Raw genomic sequence first — 24588 nt, forward strand, 5'->3', positions numbered from 1 at the left:
CCGTTGTGACCCAAAAAGGTTGGGGTGGCCCCTCATTTGCGTCTCTATCTCTAATTAATATCTCTCTTTCATCCCCCCCGGAAGCCCTCCATGCCTGAAGGAAATCGAAACACAGCTACCACGTGTCATGATGGGAACGTCACGATGACGTGGACGGTGTTATTTCGTTCCGATGGTTATGTCATGCTAGTGGACCAGCCACCCCAGCTCTCTTTTTTATTCAGCCCCTGCTTGCTTTTTTTACTGTAGTATCAGCAGCAGTACGATTTAATTTTAAATGGGTTACTCACAGTTCAATATACTGGTTCCACGTGGCATTGAAGGTGACGTAAGGGGGGATATTTACTACGATCATCAACCAACCATCCCATGTGACTGCTCCGGCCAATATCCAGTATTTCCGAACTACCGTATTATTGTGACGCACGATGTATTGTCCCCCCTCACTCGTTTGCATCGGCAAGTGTAATCCACCCCCTCCAATCATTTGTTATTTCATTTTTCTTTCTTTAATCTTATCCCCTTGTATTTCATACGACTCTAATATAAATTAAATGCAACTCTTATGTACAATTACATAAGTAAACATGTCAAAATCCGACAACATAGAAGAAAATCTGAATAGATATTTGTGTATAACATGTTTGCTTTTTTCTTTTCCATCTAATTTTAAGATGGTAGAAATAATATGAAAAGAATCCACTTATAAATTTTACTCTTGTCATCTTCAAAAATATCCAACCCACGCCATCACTTCCCTTTCTAATCTTGGCTTCTAAAAATGCCAATATGATACGTGCCCACATGCACATGACTTTGATCAAAACAAAACAAAACACAAAAATATTACTAAATATATTAATTCCAGCGCTCAGAATTTTTGATAAATTTAACCATTTGGAGTATAATAAACTTTTGATTTAAAAAAAAAAAACCTATGTAACATGGTACTTTATGATGTAAGCAAACCATAACCGAAGCAAAGGCACTTTTCTCTTCTCTCTCTCTCACTCTGTTTTATACGTAGTATTTAACTCTCCCATCGCACTAGTTTTTCCCTCGTTGACATTACCATAATCACACTCAAAAGCTTCCTTGATTTTTTTTTTTTTGTTTTGTTTTGGCGATGCAAAGGTTAAGGAGCTGGTCGAGTGACGTTGTGCAGCTTGATCTAAGTCCACTGCCACCACCACAACCTCCTCCTTCTTCCTCAAACAACACCCCCATGAGCACCACGGCCATCAGCGGCGCCGGCTTTTCCATAGACGAGGAGGAGCCAACGGAGGCACGAATCAGGAGGTTGATATCGGAGCACCCAGTCATCATCTTCAGCCGCTCCTCCTGTTGCATGTGCCATGTGATGAAAAAACTCTTAGCCACCATCGGGGTTCACCCAACTGTCATCGAACTCGATGACCATGAGATCGCTTCCCTCCCTCCGCCTCCTGCCCACGATAGCCTCTCCTCTCGGAGTCCTGCTCCCGCTGTCTTCATAGGCGGAACATGCGTCGGCGGTCTTGAATCCCTTGTGGCTCTCCACCTTAGTGGACACCTAGTCCGCAAGCTCGTCGAAGTTGGCGCTCTCTGGGTATGATACACATAATTAATAGCATAAGAAAAAAAAATATAATCAAGCTGCCATTATTTTATGCTTTTCAAAGCTGGGTTTTCCTTGTTAAAACTTCTTTGTAAGTTGATCATAAAATTAGGCAGTCCAGTCCCCCCCAAAAAAAAAACAATTTCTGCTTTTTCTTCCCTACTAGCTTTTTTGGTCAAAGAAAGCATATTGAAGATAGTATTTTAGGGAAATTGTAGTAATTAAATCAAGTTAATGAAATTGTATTGTATGTGTGAAATTTCTTCTTTTTTTTTTTCTGTTGAATTTGAGGGTTTGAGGGAACTTACTCCGGTAACCCAGGGGGTTAATCTGAGTTAGTACAATGAGCAATGAGTGGAATGGGACCCATTAAAGGTGGGGTCCGTTGCCAATTATTGAGCAATCAGAGCCGTTAAAATTTGTTCCAGGTGGGCTCTAGATGAAAAAGAATGGTGAATAATGTGATCTGGGGCGGAGTGTTGGTATTAGAACAAGAGGAGGAGGTTTTTAATTTTTATTAGTGATGCTTTTTACTGACAATGACGAGCTCCAATCAAAGAGGGCATTGTCATAATCTGACAAAATTCTTCCAATTATTAATAACGTTAAAGAAAAGAGAAAATAAAGAAAACAATATACTGGGAAACACGGCTCTTTTTTCTGCTTGATTCTCTTTCCCACAGATTTCATTCCACAATTTGTGGTTCAATCTTTTTCGTTGTGATTATTGCCAACAATACTTCTTTTTCTGGGTTCAAGCTATATAAACGTAGCCAGTTGTCTGCAATTTGTATAAATTAATTACTGCTTTAAGTTCAAACATAAAGTAGATCTTGGATTTTGGTTTTTTAATGACTAATAAAAAAAAGGGGTTTTGATGATCCCAAGAACGTTTGAAAATGAGCTGTGAAACAACCCAGAATTCCAGGTTCTTAAAACAAGTACAGTGATGAAGTGAAAAAGCTGTGATCTTTGGTATATATATATTACTTTAACATATTGGGAGCAAAGCGAAGGGAAAGCTGACAACTAACATAAACTAAAATTGAAGGCCAAGAAGTTGTCACCAAGCTATCAGACAGTATTCCAACACATATCATAGCTTCAGTTCAATCGCCTTACACCTCTCATTTCATTACAAATATTCTTAAGACTTTGAATTCGAAATTTTATTTAATTTTTTTTGAATTTATTATAAATATATATATATATATTTGCATTTAACATCTAGTTATTTGTGTTAATATGGATTAAAAACTAAAACGTCCAGTTTGAAGTCAAATGAGATGAAAATATATTTATATTTGTTGTCGTTGTTGTTCCTTTGGGTTTGGAAAAGACAGCACCTACCCACGAATCACAACCACAATTGAAGAGTGGGTGGTAAGGTCACTTACGGATTTTGGCTTTTTTATTTTTTTTTTTAAACTCGAAAATTTTACTTACGGCAGCCATGCGAATGTGATGTGTTTATTTGATTTTACCCATCAATGGTCCCCATTTAGAATCTTTACAGCCTAACGTAAGAAGAATCTCTCCTGATTCTCTATAATAAGCAATTTGGGGGATGAAAAAGAAAAGCTAAAAGGAAAATAATAGTTTCTTTCTTTTTTTTGAGGGGTATATATTTTAATGGAAGTAATGACAAATGGGCAACTCAAGTGCCCCACTGAAAGTTCCTTAATGGTAGGGTTTTAGGTTAAAAACTTAGTCTAAAAGTTGGGGGTGAGAAAAAAAAAAAAAGCATCTTTGAGTACTTTATTAGTTCATCACCTCTTTTGTTTTCTTTTGCTCTTTTTCTTTGATGGGGGTGAAGTCATGGTTTTGCTTTGGGTCTCTTTTATGGTGTTCCCACTTGCATTCATGTGTTTATATTATTGTCCAAAATTTTTTTTCCTACCTAATCAGTCGCAATAATATTTTTTGGTTTAGACCCATTGTTTATGGCTCACAATCCTCTCCAGTTAAGACCTGCCCCAGATCTTACTTTCAACAATACTTATATGCTACCTCATGACCTCAATAGCTTACATCATTTTGGGTGGCAATTTAATTATTTTACTGATCCTTTGACCTATTCCATTTCCCACAAAACTAAACATCGTATAATGTTATATTTATAGTACTACTAGTTCATTACAACTGTTAATTAATACCACATTTTACCTGTTCTCTTTACTACTTTGTACTACTTTTCTGGGGCTAATATGTTCATCCTGAGATTGGGATTTTTTCTTTCTTTCCTACAATATTAAATTTTCAGGAAGAAAACAAGAAAATTTATGGGGCTTTGGCTCAGGATATCCAGAAGAATATACCAGACACAGGAACGTGGATATTGTTATGAAAGGAACAACTGCACAGCACCCATTTTATATCCCTTCCCCAAAGACAAAATTGTAAAGAAAATCACACAAATCTGACAATGACATCGACCACAACATCATGCAACAACTTTTGCTCTTTTTATTTGTTAAGGAAAATCAAGGTGTGTGTGGATTGCCATGTTTGGTAAATGAATGTCATGTAGTAACATAAAATGGAATCATGTGTATCAGCTTCGGTTGAACTTTACAAGGCTTTCTATGTTGTAACCCTGAATCTGGTTCTACTACAGTCCTTTTGTTTAAAAGAAAACTATAAAAAATTGCTTCCGACTAAGATCCACACCAATTCATGAACTTCTTGACCTTGTCGTATAGAACCAAGATGGCCGCAGCACCGGTGCTCCTAAAAACATTACACACTCCACGGTAAAATGAAGTCACCCCTTCTGTCCTATAAATCGTTCTCCAGCAGTCCAGTGTGCTATGGTACATTGGTTTTTCCAAGCCAGATTGCATCATCATCCGCCTCCTAACTGTATCTAGTGGATACGACAACAATCCAGCAGAAGTTGTCACAGCTTGGGCCAGCACCCACCGTTTCCATAATGCCAATTCATTTCTGGATTTCTCGGACAAAATTTCCTTCATTGTATCAAAACCTCCAAAATATAGACCTCGATGAACAATCATCCCATGTAGAGAGGCGGGAAGACCGCTGTAAATTCCCCAGATTCCATCCTTTTTACACATAGTACTCAAGAAATGGTAAATACCTCGGAACTGACGAACATCAGTTCTCCCAATGTCTGCAGCAAGACGTGTATGGGCAATGTCAAGAGGGTATATTATGATCAATGTTATGCAACCAGCTGCGGCTCCGGCGATAAAGTTGGCAGATGCTCCTGAAAATACATGACCATCTTGAAAACAGCCATTTCTTAATATGTTTCTGTACAGGTCCTGCATAAAGAATAACAGGAGATGCTGTAAGTTGGAGTTTTCATTTTTGAGGCACTGGTTTTGAAGGTTGTTTTTTTGTGTACATACAGAAACTATATTAGGCCTATAGCTACTTAAAAGCAGTTAACTCTGTACCAACTCATACCCCCCAAGGATATCCCCTTGGGATTTTCAAGCTTGGTTACAATAAAGTAAATCTTCATCTTCATTCAAATGTGTCGTCACAAACTTGTCTCAATGGCGTTTATCAAGTGATTCTTTGAAATTGTTACTGATGGTGAATTGGCAATATGTTGGGCAAATTCATCTCACCTATTCCTAATGCTCTTCCAGGGAGTAACACTACAGTTATTTCTTAAAGAATAAAAGAGAAACATGCAAACACTGCGTGCGCATGGACAAATATTTAGGAAAAATCAGTTCACGTTTTGATTTGGTGGCAACTTAAAAACTTTATTTTTACAAACCTATAATGAATAACAATATGATCGGGTCTTTTAACAGCATCTACAAAAACACAAACAAGTAAAGTTCCGTTTGAATTATCCACAATTTATGGCTAAAATATACTTCTTTCTAGGTGGAATAGTCAAGTTTGAAAATCTTTATCTCTTCAGACTTGCATGCTTCTATTATATGCTCCTATATAGTATGAAAAGCCAAAACATTGAATCACGATATATTAACAGTAGCTGATAGCCTGATACTCTGCAGTAAGGTTCATTGTGGTAAACTAACCTTGCCGGTTAATGCTCTCTTCATCTGCCAAGGCCCTGCAGGGAAATACTCTATAGTCTCCACCCGCTATAAAGGAATAACATGATTTTTCCTAATACTCTGTGGAGCCATTGAAATAATATTCCATCCATTTTCTGCCAAATTCCTGAGATTTACAATACAGCCAAAAGGGTGCTAGAAGCTTCAAACAGTTCTCAACCATGTATAAACTTGGTTGATATTTGACCTCACACAAGAATCCTAGCATGGTAAACTATGTATTTTTTTTATTCGTCATTAGATATGGCTGACTATACGGATATATTGCATTCTTGTGTTCAATTCAGGCATATATCCTTTGCAAACTCATTTAGGTTTGTTTTTGTGTTTTCCACCCAAGCTCCTCCTAGTCTTAATCTGTTTCTCATCACACTCAAGTTATATTCTCCATCAAATCACATCTTATTTAGCATCAGTATATCTTACTTACATGGCACCTTCAGTGAGATGGCATGTCCTCAATGGGTATATATCTTGTATCTTCCCCTTGTATTCCTAATTGTATCTTCCATTATATATAGAGACATCTAGAGTAGATTTTCACCTCAGTGACTTTAATTCTTTTTTTTTGGAATATGTTGATACCTGAAGCCTAACACTGAAACTAATACAACATTGATACTTTGACAGCCATACTGTAACATTTTCCTTTAAATTTATGTGGAATTCTATGATCAGATAAGATTTTGTAGAATTCCCCTGTTCCATCCATCCTACCTGGATCCAATGAGTGACCTCTCTATCAATCGTCACATTCTCCAAGAAAAAATTCACCTAACAGCATTTTCTATAAGCGATCCTCTATTCGGAACAAAGCCTGCAGTGAGTTTGTATTCTAACTACGCTATTTTGATCAATTAAAGGCTAAGATCCTTGTATTTAGTAACAAAAAGCCTCATCTTAGAGGAAAGTTGTTCACCATCTAATCAATAGAAAAAAGCAGCAATGACAGTTGAATAAGGTAAAGTATTAGGATGAGACAGTCAAAGGTCCTCTATGGGAGTAAAATGTCTACGAATATTGAACTTGCAGATAGAAGAAGTTTGGATGTTATAGACTAGCATTCACAAACTCTGCAGAGCGGCTTAATAAGATTAACTTAAATGAGGACAGTTACAAGAACAAGGTGTTATGGAAACAGGGAAAAAAAATACCACAGCCCATTGCATTTTGTTCCCATATAATGAGTAGGCTAAATGAAATTCAGTTTGGAGATTCGGCCATTGTTACGGGTGATAAGGTTTTTAAGTTATCAATACAATATGAATAAGATTGACTTGGGAATTATAACAGGAATTGCACAAATAGCAAAGCCCTGAAGAAATTAAAGTTGCAACTAGCAATGTGGACTAGCAAATCAGCTTAAATTTCAACGGAAACATTCTCTGTATTATGACCATATAATACATACAAACACAGCAAATCACATAAAAGTCCACAAATTGGTATCCAAATCTCCCAAGCTATATAAGAATAACATCATCATCATCGTCTCCAAGAAACATTTTATCATTCACTTCACGTGCATATATAATATATATTATTTTCTTTAAACTTTTAACAACCCCATCTCCAAAATAACATCTGGCAAGACTAAAACGACCCATTAATTCACTATAAATATCAACCAAAACCAAGATGGAAAACAAAAAAGGAAAACAAGAGAATTTTATTACCTTGAGGGAGAAATTAAGAGCAACAGAAGGGTAATATCTAAGAACACTACTCCCATTGCCTCTCCATAATGAAAGAGTGCCTTCTTCTCTAACCGTCCGGAAGATACAATCAAACATCCCTTTGAATTTCCTTCTTCGACCAGCTACGATAGCCAAATTGCTCTCTTGGGTTTGAAGCAATAACTTTGCCCTCTCAATGGGTGCCACGATCGTGTGCACCACGCTACCCATCACCGCTCCCGCCATCAGATCATGGTGGAAGCTCGCCAGCCATTTATACGCCCCTGACGACGATCTTAACCATCCCCTGTTGTCTAATCCACCATCTTCTTCTTTGCTCATAGCTTCCCAAGACCCAAACTTCTTTGAACAGAAAAAAAAAAAAAAACCTTCTTTTCTTTCTTTTAGTCAGTAGAAATGGTGGGAAAATAATTGTCAGCTAAAAAGATTGAATCTTTTGCCTACGAATGGGATCATAGTAATTGCTTTGTTTTATTGGGCTTCTTTGGTTTTTAGCTTGGCGAATGTTGTTTCCTCTTCTGCCAAAAGACGAAGTAACAAAATTTGTCATACGACGTTTTTTTCCCAGTTATATACTTTGATTGAAAGGAAAAATTAGCATTTTATAACTCCAACTTTTGAGAAGGGTAAACTACTAAAATACAAAATATGTAATTTTGTTTATTTCGGCTTATATTTTAGTTTTATTACATTTTAGTTATTATTCTCTTATAACATTTTAGTCACTAAATCATTGATAGTATATCTTAAAACAAAAATTTTAAGTTAATTTATGTAATTGATCTCTATATTTTTCGTTTGGAGTAATTTAATTTTTTATTTTATGTTTTTTTAATTTTTTTCTTTATTTTCCATTCTATTATGCTTCTCCTTTTGTTTTCTTTCCTTCTCCATTTCTTTTAATCTAGTTTTTCTATGTTTTCCATTTGTTAATACTAGTCCCTATATTTTTATGTTTTTGAACAATTTAATTTTTTTTGAATGGGGCGAGCTTGTGGACTAATTTTAACAAATAAAAAATATAAAAAAAACTATGTTAAAAGAAATGAAGAAAAGAGGAAAACAAGGGGAGAAGCGGAGGAGAGTGAAAAGAAAAGGAAAGTCAAAATAATATAAATGAAAAAAAATAAATTGCTCAAAATGAAAAAATATAAAGACCAATTGTAGAATTTAACCTAAAATTTTTGTTTGAAATGATGATTTAACTTGCCACTTCAGCTTACCGTTATACGGTTGACAGCAATTAATAGCTCAGTGACTAAAATGTTACAACACAATAACATAAGTGACTACAATATAACATTTCAAACGTAAGTGACTAAAATGTAACTTGAAACAAACAAAAATGATTATTTTAATAATTTACCCCTTTTCATAATTGTTGATGTCAAAGTTTCTCTTCAATTACTGTAAAGTTCATCTACCCTCTCTAGATTTTGGCAACTCGTAAATTTAATCCAAGTATTGACAAAGATCTAATTGGAAGGACTGTGGATTTTTAATTGTTTTTTTTTTTTACTTATAAACTCAATTTATGAAGGGCATTAAATTCCTTTTAAAGATTCAAGTACTGGTTATTTAGATTCATGTAGAGTTCTAATTAATAAATTGACCAAAAAGTAGTTAAGTATCACTAAAAGTTGTATTATAATAATGTGATATTTGATAAATATGAATTAATACTAAGAAAAGACATGGATGGATGTTGTCATGTTAGAAAAAAAAACCATAGACGTGAACAAAGCCACAAAGGTTGCTTTAGTATTGCAAATTTGAATGGAACCAAATACCAAATGTGTTGGCATTTTATAGGCATGAAAAAGGTAGTACGGCCTAGCCTACGGGGACAAACGGCAAAGATGCTTTGTGATTACAGTTGCAAAAGCAAGCATTAACAACAGTGTGAAAGCGATGGCTAGTGGTGTTAACCATGGAATTGCTTGTTTTACGTAGTACTTCACGCAAAAAAAGATGGAGAAAATATGCAGGGGATGGTGCCTTCTTTGGGGGCTGTTATGAGAACCGAATATATTTGCAGTAAAGTCTGTTGCTTCTTTTTAGCAATTTGATTGATACCCTAAACCTCAAAAAGGAGAAATGGTTTCACAATCAAGCCATACACACCATCAACCATAAGCTGCCCCAGTGGGTGACTGAAGAAGAACAATACTCGATACTTGTTAAAATGACAGGGCTGTGATATTGTCTTCGTCTATTTTTGGTTTCAGTTGAGTTCAGATGTAGCACTCTTCTCTTTAACCCTATCTTTGATGGTTAAAAGGGGGGGGGGGGGGTGGAAAACCAACAATAATGCAATCTTATCATACGTGAAGAACAGGAATGATGATCCCATTTCTTTCATGATTTCATATTTCTCAGTTTCCATTGCATTTCTTTTCTAACATCAACTCATTATTTTCCTCGGTAGGACGTACACATAAGTGTCTGGCACATGAGACTTTGTATCAATTGGGTCTTTAACCATGTGGATCATTTGGCCCACCATCTGAACCAACTACAGCTTGCTGTTCGTGAACCAACCAGTCCCATAGCCATAGGATCCCAGACAACTTTTGTCGGTAGTATTTATAGTTATATAGAATATGTATATATATCTGTTAAATATGACATTAATTTTATCTTGTCTGTCACATTGTCATTTCAAAGTTTTAACCCCCCACAAGCCAAAAATTGAAAATATTTACCTTAGTAGAACCGAAATGCTATCCAATAAGATTGATATCTCAATATCTGAATCTTAATTTTCAAGGCTGGTGGAGCCAAAATCCTGTCCATAAATCCAACAATATCTACAGTTTTTCACAAGCTGTGTAATGCGTATCTCTTAAACACTGGGTCTGCTCTTCTTCTTCTTCTCTTTTTTTTTTTTCAGGTTCTTTGATTGATTGAACGCTATCCATAACTATCCAAGACCCAGTTTAAAAGATTTTCATATCCTTCAAAATATCTTATGTCAATGTCTGTCAATATTCCCTTGTATTATTGAAACAGCCTACATCAAAAGCAGTGCACCATGGTAGTGATTAAGGCGAAGAAAATTTTCAAAAACTGTATCTTTTTATGGAAATCCATGGGAATTTTTGTTCTTGGTTTACAAAAGAGTGGCGAACAATTCAGCCTTTCATCTTACCTTTCACTGTGACTATATATATGGTGAATGATAGCACTAGTGTTTGACTCTGGTTTTTTTTTTTCTCCTTTCTCTTACAGTACCGCATATGCATGTAACATTACTGTCTTCTGTTTGCAGATATGTTCATTCACTCAATATGTAAGTCAATGCAAAGAAGAAAGTTACAATTTGATAAAGGTTGGATATGACATGGTAAACAAAAAAAAGAAAAAAAAAAAGATATTGGATGCCATCTCCAACTACACTATAACAACATCCTAAGCCTTTTTCACATCACGGGGGGAATCAATCACATTAATAATTAAATCTTATAATTGGTGTGTATATATATAATTAATGTGCTATATGGCTATGGCTACGAGGGAATAAATTAAATATTTAATTAACTGTGATTAAGCTTGTTAATGAGCTGGAAGCAAGTAAACAAACTTAAATTGAAATATTTATATATAAATACATAATGCAAAAGGTGAAAATGACAAATGAAAACAAATTAAACACAACTTTTGTTTTAATGGACCCATTTTCTTTTCTTTTAGTGTGAAGACAAAAAGGTACTGTGAAGAAGCATGAATAAAACATATATATAGACAGTGTATCTCCAAAACATGCCACAATATTATTTTCTGTCTTGTAATATATATGTATTATCGGGTGAGTGGTTCAACATTTTCTTGTATTTTTGCTTTTGCTGGCTCCATGATCATCTTATCTCAAGCAGCTAATTTCTGAAATAATTAATATATTTGTTTCAATAATTCATCATTCAGAACTTGGACATTTCTTACTTTCTTCAATCCGTGGGGATTACTCTTCATGTTGCTTGTTGCAGTCAAGTGCAATAATTTAAGTGACTATATTTATGGGTAGGGCAGCATATATACATATATTGAGAGTTTTTCTCCACACGGTTTAGTCTAAAAGAATATTAAAAAATGATTTTGGGAACATGTCTGCTGGAAATGGAATTCAATCACTGAAGTTCTAATAGGGTTTTCATAGCAGAAAGAGGCTTTGCTTTCTAAATTATTTAACCCACATTTTATGTTAAAAGCCTGTAATCAACTTTCCTTATACTCATCATCTGTCTCGATCTCAATCTACTTTGTGATTTGGGTTACTTTATGTCTACCCTTTTTATGTGAAAAGAAGGAAGAAAGTAAACCAGTTTTTTTTTTTTTTAAAGAGCAAAAAATGAAGAAAAAATTTCACAAGTAAATTACAGTTTTTTTTTTCTTTTCTCAAAGAGTTATATTATAAGAGTACACTATAAGGTGAGAACAAAAGAAAAGACAGGAAGTGCAAAGTCAGTGACAAAGCCTGTTAGCTTTGGGTTCTGATTTTGTATAAGTGGAGTGCTTCTCAGGAATCTTTTCTCATCCACATCTCTCTCTATCTCACGTTTTCTCAGTTCTTGTTTATACACACACACAAACACATCATCTATATATTATATTTTTGCAGGAAGTCCTTTTTTATTTATTCAGTTTGTAAGTTTTTGTGTGGCTTTTGTTCAATGATCTTCTCGGTGTTAGCATAGCAAGCAAAGATATTAATGTGGTTTTTTGGGAACTTGAATTTGGAGAGTAGCTATAATAGTTCATTTCAAGGTTTTTGGAGTTAATCCACTTTGGGACCTTGTACTAAAAGCAAATCAGGGTTCATACATAGATCTCAATCAGGACATTCTGTCATGTATTATAAAGTTGATACATACACCTATATATAATGTAGAGGGCTATATACATATTGACTACCATTACAAAATTAATCCAGTGAGATGATGAAAGGTTTGGTGGTGGATGAGAGTATTTCGAATTTGACTTCAACATCTGGTGAAGTAAGTGCTTCGACAAATCAAGAACCATTATCAAAGAAGAAGAGAAATCTACCAGGCAACCCAGGTTAATTAAATTTTCAAACTCAAATTTTAAGAAATTTTCTTTTTTTTTTTTCTTTTTAACATATGGGGTTCAATTATCAGACCCAGAGACTGAAGTCATAGCTTTGTCTCCCAAGACACTGCTTGCAACAAATAGATTTATATGTGAGATCTGTAACAAAGGGTTTCAAAGAGATCAGAATCTTCAGCTTCATAGAAGAGGACATAACTTGCCATGGAAACTAAAGCAAAGAACAAAGAAGGAAGTGGTGAGGAAGAAGGTATATGTATGTCCAGAGACAACATGCGTGCACCATCACCCATCTAGGGCTCTTGGTGACCTCACGGGAATCAAGAAGCACTTTTGCAGAAAACATGGGGAGAAGAAATGGAAGTGTGAGAAGTGTTCAAAGCGTTATGCTGTTCAATCTGACTGGAAATCTCATTCCAAAATTTGTGGCACCAGAGAGTATAGATGTGACTGTGGGAACCTTTTCTCCAGGTATACGCATAATTAATTAACAAGTTCATACTTCAGATCACAATCATATATCATAAAGTTTAAGCTGGATTCTTCAATCTTTATTTTCATCTCTCTTAACTCTTCTGCATGCATCATAGTTTACTGCTTTCATTAACATTCAAGAACGGCAAGTTAATTAAATGTCTCGTGTACTGTATGTGGCAAAGATTGGTTACCTCGTGAAGTACAATAGTACTGCTTAGATTAGGGATTACAAGCTGCTATGTCTCTTCATCCTATCCCTATGGGAAGAATATGAGAAAAACTGTCTCACTGTTCTGTCCTGGACATTGATTGCTCTCTTTGGTTTTTTTTTTTTTTTTGCTTGTATTTTTGGTTACAGGAGGGACAGTTTCATCACTCACAGAGCGTTTTGCGATGCTTTAGCTGAAGAGACTGCAAGAGCAATTACAGCTGCAAACCAACCTGGTTCTTCTGTTTCACACATAAATATGACCAATCTAGAATCCCAACCCCTACTCCATGGCTATGCCCTCCATGCACCATCTTTGAATAGAGACCAAGATCAACGTTTCAATGCAAGAGTAGAAGCTGCTGGGCCTGATTCTGGTCCCCCCTCAATAAATCTTTCATCATCACCATTTCTTTTAGGCCACCCACTGCTACATGACGAAAACCCTAGCCAAAACCCTAGTTCTACTACACTTCTTCCATTCCAAGCTCCGCCAGCTTCTCCACACACGTCTGCAACCGCACTCCTACAAAAAGCAGCTCAAATGGGGGTGACTTTGAGCAAGCCCTTACAATCACCAGTAGTATCCATGCAAAGACCTTACTACTACCACCACCAGGCTCACATGTGTGGTTCCACAACTTTTGCCACGTCTAGAGCTAGGGGTTTGTCGGCACGTGAAGAGTTGGGAAGTAAGTTCACCCATAGTTTGTCATCTTTTGGGAATAAAGCTGGTGTCACCCCTGGTTTCTTGGAACAGGTGGCTAATGCAACAAAGAGTAGTGCAGTTGCTGGAGCCGGTGCTGCAGCTCCTAGTTCTCTACTCCATGATATGATGACTTCTTTATCTTGTACAAGTGAGCTAGAAGGGTCTTCATCTTTTGAACAGTCTTTCAATGGGACATGGATCACCAAAAGAAACAGCAATAATTTTCAAGAAAATTATATCGATCGTCGTAATTTCTCAGAAACAAAAGAATCCCAATCATGCAGAAGTGATAATCATGAAGGTAAAGGAAGTGGTAGTAGTAGTAATAACATAGGAGGGAACGATAGGTTGACAAGAGATTTCTTGGGCCTTAAAGCTTTCCCACATACAGATATCCCCAACTTAGTAGGGCTTAATCATCACATAAATTCTTCTTCAGCATATGGGCAACCGAATCAGCACAGTGAAACACCATGGCAAGGTTAGGTTGTGGTTTCTTGTAACTTTTCAAGTTAGATATCCCAATCTTTCCCCATAGAAAGATCAGAAAATTGGAGAGAATATGTAGCACTGCAGCCCCATGTGGCCATATTTCCCTTGGTAATAATTTTAAATAATGCATCGCTTATACTGATGCTGAATATATCTATATATAGTTCTTCTTGGTTGTTACTCTCATTGTTTTAAGCTCTTCATTAATTTATTTCATTTTTGTATCATTTTTATTTCAATTATTTATTTTACATATGGAAGTGGAACGACTTTCTCATCTGTTCATCACACCTATATATATTTTTTATGTGCACTTTTCTTTTGCCAACGATATAGTTAGGGTTTTCTCGTGATAATTATATGCATATATTTGAAATGCTTACTGCAGAATATATATATATAGCCCTATATAATATATACACAAGTTTTGTAGCCATTTGGGATTCACTTTCATTTGAAAAAAAAAAAAAAAGACTTTTTCGAATTTTGCTCAAGCTTTTAAGGGTTGGTACAATCAAAGCCCAACCCTAATATAAAAGCCAAAAAATGAGAGAAAAAGAAATGGTGCAAATAGAAAGAAACCAAATAAATAGGGTATTGTGTTTGCTGGTGTAGTAAGAATAAGGCTTTTTTACTTAAATATTATAAAAAATAAATTATTTACTTAAATGTATTTGAAATTATTTAATAAAATAATATTAAAATATTAAAATCAAATTACAGCAATTTGGGAATTTATTTTATTGATGCTGATTTGAGATCTCAAAATGACAAATTAAACATTAATGTAACAACACGTAAAATATCTGCCATTAAAACATGTTATAATTTTTTTAAAAGTACTAATTAAACTATATTCTAATAAATAATTTGACACCATGCTTATTTTTGTAAATAATTGTACTTTCATAATATTTTAGTAAAAAGTCTAATAATTTTCAGTAAAAAGATAACAATAATAATACTAGAGTAGTGCATTAAATTCAGTAAAAACCATTACTTAAGTACGGTACGTAAATTCTTTGGCACAGAACGGTCGAAATGGAGCAAGATTGGGTTTGGGCCCAATATTGTCTTTAACTAACCTCGATTACAAGCTACTTCCTACCCCTCCTTGAGTCTCAGTCTCAGTCTCAGTCTCAGATTTACCTTCAATCAGTGCGTTCTCAACACGCACCTTCATGACTTCAGGTAAGTTGTTCAGTTTATGAGCTTTTTTTTTTTTTTTTTGTTGTTCTTCTTCTCTTTTTTAGGAGAAACTAAAATAATTAAGGAACACGAATGATGATTTTCTTTTTTTATTTTTTACTTGATTTTTTTGAGGGTTTATTTGTTTAACCATTGATAACACAACGTATCATTCCATTTCTTCAACAGTAGAAGAGCGGAGAATTGTAATCCGAAACAGTCATGGGGAGAACCTTGTTGGAATTTTACTCGAAACTGGTTCTAAGGATCTTGTCATCATTTGCCACGGTTTTCAATCCAAAAAGGTGTCTAATTCTTACATTAATTTTAACATTTATTAAAATCAAATCAATGTAATTGTAACCTAAACTGAAGATCATTTCACAAAATAATCCTGGGTTTTTATTCATTTTCAGGAACGAATACCCATGGTGACTCTTGCCACTACTTTGGGAAGAGAGGGAATCAGTGCTTTCCGCTTTGACTTTGCTGGGAACGGGTAAGAAGATAACTGGAACAGTGTTAATTGGGAAACAAATCTTGGTGTAAAATAGAATGTTTTGAAATTCCCGAAGTTGCAAGTTGTTGATACAAACAATGGTTATTAAGGTTATTTGTGCTGTTGGCTTCCAGGGAAAGTGAAGGTTCCTTTATGTATGGTAACTACCGCAGAGAAGCCGAAGATTTACGAGCTGTCGTCCGACATTTTCGCAAGAACCAACGTCTAATAACTGCAATTGTTGGCCACAGTAAAGGTTTGTTTCATATATATAATTGTGACATGAATCAGTGTAATCAAACTTTATATGAAATGAGCAAGGGAGAGAATTGTTGAGTTCCATTCTTTTTTATGTGCGCATGAAAATTTTCAGTCAAGTTTTTGAACTCAGTGCTATGAAGAACTTTGATTCTAGGAATTTAAAAGTTCGCCCCTCAACCATAAGAGAAGGGTTTATTGCTGAAAAAGTAAATGCAATCTGCTGATGATAGAGTTTCATGCTTTCTCATATTTTCTCTCATGTTCTTTGAGAGAATCTGGTGTTTTGATTCATTTATCATTTCTTTTTGAAGTTTCTTTAATGCTGAATAGGGTTCCTGCAGGGGGGAATGTGGTGCTTCTCTATTCTTCAAAGTACAATGATGTACCCACCGTCATCAATATTTCCGGCCGGTTCCATTTGGAGAAAGGCATGGAAGGTCGATTGGGTAAAGATTTTTTACAAAGAATCAAGCAGAATGGGTTTATTGATGTTAAGAATAGAGAAGGTAGCTACTGTATTATGCTTCATTTTTTCCCAATATTTTTATGTGAGGTTCATTTGTCACCCTCCATCGGACAATTTTTGTGATAAGCTAGTTAAGTTTTACCCGAAACCAAGCATTCATTCATTCATTTACAGGACAGTTTGAATATCGTGTAACTCAAGAAAGTTTGATGGACCGATTAACCACCGACATTCGTGCAGCATGTCTATCGATTGATCAAAATTGCAGGTTAGGAAAAATGCTAGCATTGATTTCTTTTCTGATGTTCATGATACAACCGGATCGGTTGCAATGTCCTGGATTTACTTAAAGTTGATCCCCATCCTCTATATCAGATTCAGCAGTTTGCATTTGGAATTATTAATATGCATTTTCACTATATATGTTATTAGTGGCATAGATTTCTTACTTGTTTGCCATTATATTCAGGGTATTAACCATTCATGGGTCCATGGATAAAATTGTACCAGCCAAAGATGCCCTGGAATTTGCCAGGTTTATACGAAATCACAAGCTGCACATAATTGAAGGAGCTGATCATGAGTATACTGCACACCAGGATGAGTTAGCTACAGTTGTGCTCGATTTTGTAAAGGCAGTTCGTGAAGACAGAAACTCCGCTGAACGTCTGCAATCATGCGAGAGAGCAGTTAATTTCATCAAAGCTCGAATCTGAAGATTGTGGTAACTTGTATACAAAGGTATTAAAAAGTACACACTATTAAATCCAAAATAGAACTCAAATTGTTCATGTAAGTATACAGCAAATCTAAAGTTTGAATCTTAATTATTTGAAGCCCCTTTTATTTCCCTAGTTATCTATCGTTGTACTTGAAAAACTGAACTCCATTCCAAAATACACAATGATATCAAGAAGAACAGAACATAATAAACGCAGCCATTGCTGATGGCCTCAGTTCATGTATTACCCAATAACAAACAAGGAGCAAGACATTACCGTTGCAGAAATTCGGTCGCTTCAAATTATTACTACTGAACACCGGCTTATAGCAAATGCTTATATGTTTCGTACATTATAAGCAAATAAATACAAAACAAGCTCACAAGTAGTTCCTGGACCAAAAAGTCACGACTCAGGAGCTCAAGTAATATCACTCTCTCACGTTCAATCGATTCATAACCGAGTTTTGATTTTGATGGCACATTACAGACCATGCTTAACATGAAGAGTAGAGAGGACTGCAGCAACATCTACGAAGCGCAGAAAGATACAACAGGATAAACAAGAAGTTCCTCTCATTGCCAACCACCTAATTAGCTGGTACAGTCTGTGGCTTCACCCCAATTTTTTTCCATGAAACGCTGGGCATAATCTGTTTTGTGTCAACGCGATCCTTGAACTCGATAGCAAAGTTGAGCAATGAGTCGAGAAGAGAATCTGAGAGGAGATGTGGTTTTAGTCCCAGCTCAATGAGTTTAGTATGCTTTGCATTGTAATAATGTTCCTCTGCCTCAACTCTTGGGTTGGGCACAGATATGGTTTGCACGTCAAGTCCAAGCTTCTGTCCTGCTTTTGTTACAAGGGCAGCCAGTTCATTGACGGAAAACTGCTCGGTGAATTGATTGAACACCCGAAATTCACCAGGTTTTGCTGGATTTGCAATGGCAAGTTCCACGCATTGAACTGTATCTCTGATGTCAAGGTAACCCCTAGTCTGAATTTATAAATAAAACAAGAGGGAGAGGAAGTTTTATATCAAAGCAGGGAAAAAACCACAACTAAATAAGCATATGTCTAATGTGTGTGGTAAAACATCTACATGTTAGAATGAAAGGGCCTGAGCTATCTGATAAATGCAGCATTTGTATGTGCCAAATGTATGAAGCATTATATAAAGATACAAGATTAACCAAGTAAGTAAACATTAGGTTGATGGAACCCATTTCATTTAACTGTGGACTGTAATCCTCCCAAACCAGCATCACAGCATAAAGGCATTGCTTAAGTTACTTATCAAAATGAAATAATAAACAAAAAGTGCAAGGCATTGATGCTTTAGTAGAGATTTGAAAGAGGACACTCACCTGGCCTCCTTTCCCATAAACTGTTAGAGGATGACCGACAGCAGCCTGAACACAAAACCGATTCAATGCTGTTCCAAATACTCCATCATAATCTAACCTGTTACACAGCTGTTCATGCATTGAAGTCTCATCGGTCTTAACCCCATAAACCACTCCTTGATTCAGATCAGTGGCTCTGATCCCCCAGGCCTTGCAAGTGAAGGCTATATTATTTGAATCATGAACCTTACTGAGGTGATAAAAGGAGCTAGCTTGCTTTGGATAAGGTAAAGTATCAGTCCTTCCATTGTGACTAATAGTTATATAACCCTCTTCGATATCTATGTTGGGAGTTCCATACTCTCCCATTGTTCCAAGCTTTACAAGATGGCACTCTTCTCTGAATTCCTTTATTGCAAAAAGAACATTAAGCGTTCCAATCACATTATTTTTCTGAGTAAACACAGCTCGTGATCGATCAATCATTGAATATGGAGCAGACCGCTGCTCTCCAAAATGGACAACAGCATCAGGTTCAAACGAGTTGAAGGTTTCAGATAAGAACTCAAAGTCACAAATATCACCAATGTAAAGTTCAATTGTCTTCCCAGTTATAGCTTTCCAACAACGGAGTCGGTTATGAATGGAGGAAATGGGTGTTAAGGAGTCAAGACCAAGCTGGTGGTCAAAGAGTCGTCGAACAAGGCTATCCACAATAGCAACCTTGTAACCTTTATTGGACAGGTGAAGGGCTGTAGCCCAACCACAATAGCCATCCCCGCCAATAACCATGACCCGCTGAGGCTTTGAAGAATCATTTGGGGACCGATCAGAACCAGACCAGGGATTTGCTGAAACTTCTTTGCTCACAGGGGCAGCAGTTGCAAGAACCAGACAACTCCTTCCTGCCCTGTGCCCTTTCGAAACGAGCCTTTTGAAGGGTGACTTGGAAGTCTTAATGGTAAAAGAGTTAGGAAGTACGGTTCGATCCTGATTTAGAGGTTGACCACAAGGTCTGTAGCTAGAGGAGATCTTTATTGAGCATGAAGTTGACATCAAATGTGCCATTCTTTTACTCTTAGATTTAACCAACAATATGCAAAAATGCACCTGCCAAATACCAATAAGGTCCAAAATTAGTTTTAAAACCAGGAGAAATATATTACCTACAGGCAAAAACGGCAATCAGTCTTCTTCAATCCTATACAACTCTCTCTTTTACTTTTCTAGAACAAGTTCCACTTTTTCAGCTTTTTTGGGGGAAAAAGAAATCAATTGTCTAATAAAAAAGTTAAAGAGTTACAACCGAAACTTCTAGTAACCACCATAGCTATATAAGCTCATACTGAAATATGGGTTCAACACTATTTCCTACAAAGGGACAAAAAAATCAAGCATTTAACCTACATAACTGGACCATTCAAGTAAACTCACTTGAAAAAAATCATTAATCTTAAAGACCAAACAGTTTAAAAGTAGTTAGCTTTCCCATTTAAGAATAATCACACATTTCAAAGCATCCAAGAATGAATAATAAACATATAAAAGAACCAATCAAAGACATGGATGAACAGAACAGTTATTACCTTGAGAAAAAGCAAAGCTTAGGAATGAAGTTAAGAAGAAGAGGCTGTTATAAACTGGAAACCGGACATCCGATGAGAAGAGGGGGCTTCTGTTTCGGGTTTAAGCGACAAAAGAGGGGACTTTGGTTCTTTATATTCCAAGACGAATCAAACGAAAAAGGTATATAGCATATTCTTATCTACACTGAGACTACTGTTTTTGCTTCTTCTTTTTTTTCTTTTTTTTTTTTTGTGTGTGTGTGCGCATTTGGGATCCAAAATAACTTAAACGAAGCCCCGTTGAACCACCTTTGGGCTTATGAATCAAAGCCCACTTTTTAAGTAACAGTGAGCTTTGGATTGGATATGCCATTTTTGAAGGTTTAAGGATATTCTCTTTTCATGTTTTGTCTTTTAAGAAATAAAAAAATCACTTGCCAGGGTATTAATTACAATTTACAACTAATTTTTCAGTATCTCTTTTTGGTATTACTGTGTAAACAAATATTTATTCGTGTCCTTTGCTAGCTAACATGGAATACAAGAAAACAATCTTAACTTAGCTACCTTGCAAGAGGCGAAAGTGCCTAATAAGTCCTTTATTTTAAGGATTATATCAAAGTAGTCCTATTATTAGATGAACCAATTTACTCTTTATACTATCCAAAACAATAAAATTAGACTAAATTTCAACAGAGTTGACGTTTAATGTTTAACAAGATTAATTTTTAATTTTTATAATTTTATAGATAGAATCTTTTGTTTAGACTTGAAATGAAAATGAAGATGTCATTTTTAAATAATAAATATTAATTTGGTTACAATTTAATTATGTTTAATTATTAATAAATAATTAAAATTTTATAATGGAACAACTTAACAAATACATTTACCCTTTGCAAATCTTTACAGTTGCATTGCATGTGTTTTTTTTCCCGATTCCATTAATTGAGTTTTCAATTTTTTCCTTTAAATTAAAAGTCTTCTAATTTCATCCTTATTTTGAGAGTGTTAGTGTGAAGTGTGAACCCAAAGATATTTTAGTTTGTTTGGATCTCTCTTCTCAGCTTTTTATTTTTTAAAGTACTCTGGCGCTTCTTCATTTTTGCTTCTTTATGTTCTTCATTTATATATAAGCGCCTCCTCCATTTGCTTCTCCATCATTCACACCCGTAAAGGCAAAGGCAAACCAGATAATAATAATAAAAGTACTTTTTTTTAGTGAAAGAAAACACCCAGAAAAAGCCTTTCTTTTTTTTCTTTATCATGCCATAATCATTTCACAATCACTCCTCCTTTAATATCATAGGAAGGAAGAAAAAAGAACACTAAAAAGTCAGATCCCCTTTGGTTCCTCGTTTCTTTCTCCAATGGCAGAGTCCAAGAGGTATATTTCTCAAACAGAGCTTGAAAACCACCAAAAACCAGGAGATCTATGGATCTCTATACAGGGAAAGATCTACGATGTCACTGAATGGAGTCGAGAACACCCTGGAGGAGCACTTCCTTTGCTGAATCTGGCTGGCCAAGATGCCACCGATGCCTTTGTAGCCTATCATCCTGGCTTAGCTTGGCAATATCTTGACAAGTTCTTTACCGGGTATTATCTCAAAGATTACTCTGTCTCCGAGGTATCCAAAGATTTCAGAAAACTTGCTGCTGAGTTTTCAAAAATGGGTCTTTTTGAAAAGAAGGAACACGGGACAGGCATTTTGCTTTGCATCATAGCATTGCTGTTTTCTATCAGTGTTTACGGTGTTTTATGCTCTAACAGCGCTTTGGTGCATCTCCTTTCGGGTGCTTTACTGGGATTCTCATGGATACAGAGTGGGTGGATTGGACATGATTCCGGGCATTACCAAGTTATGTCAAGCAGAAAATTCAACAGGGTTGCTCAGATCCTTACTGGGAATTGCCTTGCAGGGATCAGTATTGGTTGGTGGAAATGGAACCACAATGCTCACCACATTGCTTGTAACAGTCTCGAATTCGATCCAGACCTTCAACACATGCCAATATTCGCGGTATCTTCAAAGCTTTTTAATTCACTCACATCTTATTTCTACGAAAGGAAGATGAATTTTGATTCCATTGCTAGGTTCTTGGTTAGTTACCAGCACTGGACATTTTATCCTGTAATGTGTTTTGCTAGGATCAATCTATTTGCACAGTCATTCCTTTTCTTGTTTTCTAAGAGGAAGGTACCAAATAGGGGTCAAGAGATTTTGGGGATTCTTGTTTATTGGACTTGGTTTCCCCTACTAGTTTCTTGTTTGCCTAATTGGGGTGAGAGATTAATGTTTGTGGTTGCCAGTTTTGCTGTAACTGGTATCCAACATGTTCAGTTCTGTTTGAACCATTTCTCTTCAAGTGTTTATGTTGGACCACCTAGTGGAAACAATTGGTTTGAGAAGCAAACTGATGGGACACTTGATATAGTATGTTCATCATGGATGGATTGGTTCCATGGTGGTTTACAGTTCCAGATTGAGCACCATTTGTTTCCAAGGTTGCCAAGGTGCCATCTCAGGAAAGTTTCCCCATTCGTTCAGGAGCTGTGCAAGAAACACAACTTACAGTACGATACCGCTTCGTTTTGGAAGGCTAATGTAATGACGATCGAGACTCTTCGATCAGCCGCCTTGCAGGCAAGGATTCTCAGCAACCCAGTTCCAAAGAACTTAGTGTGGGAAGCAGTAAACACTCATGGTTGAGATGGAACTTCATGTGAATGAATCAGCTTATGTTGTTATGACTGTAGGTCTTAAAAGTTGTGTACTGATTCCAGTAGACTGATATAAAAATTTTCCTCCATTAGTGCTCACAGGTGCAGTGAGGGCATTAGTTGGATGTAAAATATTGCATTTAATTTAGTGGTTTTGTTTGGATAGTAATATTGTTTTGAGGCTATGGTCCTCTCTTTATGAATGTTTTGAGAATTTGGTATGGATGTAACATTTTCTGGCTTTTTTCAAGTCAATGTGGAATTTGAAGATGTGTTGCTTTTCACGGCTTTTCTTTGATTGGTTTTCTTGCTACATTTTATCTCTTCAGAATGCTGTTTGTTTTGCTTTTTTACAAGCAGGAATAATGGCAAGTTGTGCTTTGTATGTTCCACCAATAAACGGACAGCTCCGTTATGAACAATTGGACCTTGAAACCAGCCTTGGCAGCCTAGAACAAGGGCATTTTTCTCTTGAGCTGCGAGCCTGGCTGGCTCCTCCACATGTAATAAGCCACAAGGGAAGGAACCAGTGAGTAATGTTTATTGGTTAATAATACAGGACAGATATGAGAGAAGTTCAACAGCCCAAGCTGACATTTTTCAAAGCAAATATTTAGCCCACTCTAAATGCAAGGTCTAGAAATAAGGCCTAGATTACAAGAAAAAGAAATCTAACCCAAGCTGACATATCCTATACTATCACGTAAGATGTATTTGTTTTCCATCTCCAATAGTAAAATTTATAGATCTGAAATATATTTTTGCTAACATGCCAATGACCTTGAATCCAAAATAAACATTAATCTCGAATTTAATTTCTACATAATTCTGCATTTAATATTTTTTAGAAAAAAATCCAAATGGTCCCAATCCATACTTTGGTGGTCAAGTTGGGTGGGAATTGAGCACCAAACTTGTAATGAAAAAGTCTGCAAACATCTGATAAATTTCCAATATCATAGAAAGAAAATACTTAAAGTGATTTATAGTGAAATTGAATCTTACAAGGATGAAATTAGAATTAATGATGGGTTATGTTATTCATTTTATTGGACAATATTCCGTTGAGAGTAAAACAGTGGTTACAGTATACGGAATTCCCGACGTTGAAAATCATGGTTAAATCGCACCGACAAAACGTTTATGGAAGCCCATGTTGTTTGAAAAACTTTATCTGCATTTTGAATTCAGATTTCACGGAAAACAAAATAAGAATCCATTGATTTCAGCAACCTTTTTAAGACATTTGAGCTGGATTATTCTATCATTAAAAAGATAATCATCAAATTTGATACACTGATTCACCAATCAAATATCAAAGCATTCTTTTTTACTTGAAAATATAATAGCCAAAGCAAAAGTTGAATCCTTTATCATCCGTTACCCTCCTCGATGCCGCTTCACACTTTCATTGTCTTTCTATATCCTCAAAGAGCTAAAAACTATTACTATATTATACAATTTCTTTAAACAAAGTTCTCGACAATAGAGCTTGTCAGTTGCTAAAG

At 35.8% G+C, this 24588-nt stretch overlaps 6 protein-coding genes across 7 annotated transcripts; 4 read left to right on the forward strand and 2 right to left on the reverse strand.

Annotated features, from left to right (window-relative positions):
* The first annotated feature begins 923 nt into the window (after window positions 1-923).
* On the forward strand, window positions 924-1856 carry LOC108483907 (glutaredoxin-C6-like). The gene has a single exon (XM_017787444.2). The coding sequence runs from the start codon at window positions 1127-1129 to the stop codon at window positions 1592-1594; it is 468 nt and encodes a 155-aa protein (XP_017642933.1). The 5' UTR covers window positions 924-1126; the 3' UTR covers window positions 1595-1856.
* A 2187-nt stretch (window positions 1857-4043) lies between these two features.
* LOC108488989 (probable ADP,ATP carrier protein At5g56450) lies at window positions 4044-7991 on the reverse strand. The gene is made up of 2 exons (XM_017793234.2): window positions 7338-7991; window positions 4044-4884 (listed from the first exon to the last, which is right to left on the reverse strand). The coding sequence occupies exons 1-2, from the start codon at window positions 7677-7679 to the stop codon at window positions 4255-4257; spliced, it is 972 nt and encodes a 323-aa protein (XP_017648723.1). The 5' UTR covers window positions 7680-7991; the 3' UTR covers window positions 4044-4254.
* Window positions 7992-11425: 3434 nt separating this feature from the next.
* LOC108482746 (protein indeterminate-domain 7-like) lies at window positions 11426-14491 on the forward strand. Its single transcript, XM_017785866.2, has 3 exons — window positions 11426-12416; window positions 12497-12896; window positions 13261-14491. Exons 1-3 carry the CDS (start codon window positions 12293-12295, stop codon window positions 14303-14305), a joined length of 1569 nt encoding a protein of 522 aa, XP_017641355.1. The 5' UTR covers window positions 11426-12292; the 3' UTR covers window positions 14306-14491.
* An 861-nt stretch (window positions 14492-15352) lies between these two features.
* Window positions 15353-17583, forward strand: LOC108451614 (uncharacterized). Of its 2 annotated transcripts, none has more exons than XM_017749287.2 (7): window positions 15353-15502; window positions 15689-15804; window positions 15916-15998; window positions 16133-16254; window positions 16590-16765; window positions 16905-16993; window positions 17195-17583. In XM_017749287.2, exons 1-7 carry the CDS (start codon window positions 15493-15495, stop codon window positions 17439-17441), a joined length of 843 nt encoding a protein of 280 aa, XP_017604776.1. In that variant the 5' UTR covers window positions 15353-15492; the 3' UTR covers window positions 17442-17583. The 2 variants fall into 2 exon arrangements, with proteins under 2 accessions (XP_017604776.1, XP_017604780.1); XM_017749291.2 differs by having other exon boundaries at window positions 16601-16765; window positions 16900-16993.
* A 142-nt stretch (window positions 17584-17725) lies between these two features.
* LOC108451604 (UDP-sulfoquinovose synthase, chloroplastic) lies at window positions 17726-20611 on the reverse strand. Its single transcript, XM_017749279.2, has 3 exons — window positions 20377-20611; window positions 18812-19900; window positions 17726-18441 (listed from the first exon to the last, which is right to left on the reverse strand). Exons 2-3 carry the CDS (start codon window positions 19856-19858, stop codon window positions 18037-18039), a joined length of 1452 nt encoding a protein of 483 aa, XP_017604768.1. The 5' UTR covers window positions 19859-19900; window positions 20377-20611; the 3' UTR covers window positions 17726-18036.
* Window positions 20612-21334: 723 nt separating this feature from the next.
* LOC108459943 (acyl-lipid (9-3)-desaturase-like) lies at window positions 21335-23364 on the forward strand. Its single transcript, XM_017759344.2, has one exon. The coding sequence runs from the start codon at window positions 21726-21728 to the stop codon at window positions 23067-23069; it is 1344 nt and encodes a 447-aa protein (XP_017614833.1). The 5' UTR covers window positions 21335-21725; the 3' UTR covers window positions 23070-23364.
* Window positions 23365-24588: the final 1224 nt, after the last annotated feature.

Source organism: Gossypium arboreum, chromosome 5 (genome assembly GCF_025698485.1).
Source record: "Gossypium arboreum isolate Shixiya-1 chromosome 5, ASM2569848v2, whole genome shotgun sequence".
Lineage (NCBI taxonomy): Eukaryota > Viridiplantae > Streptophyta > Magnoliopsida > Malvales > Malvaceae > Gossypium > Gossypium arboreum.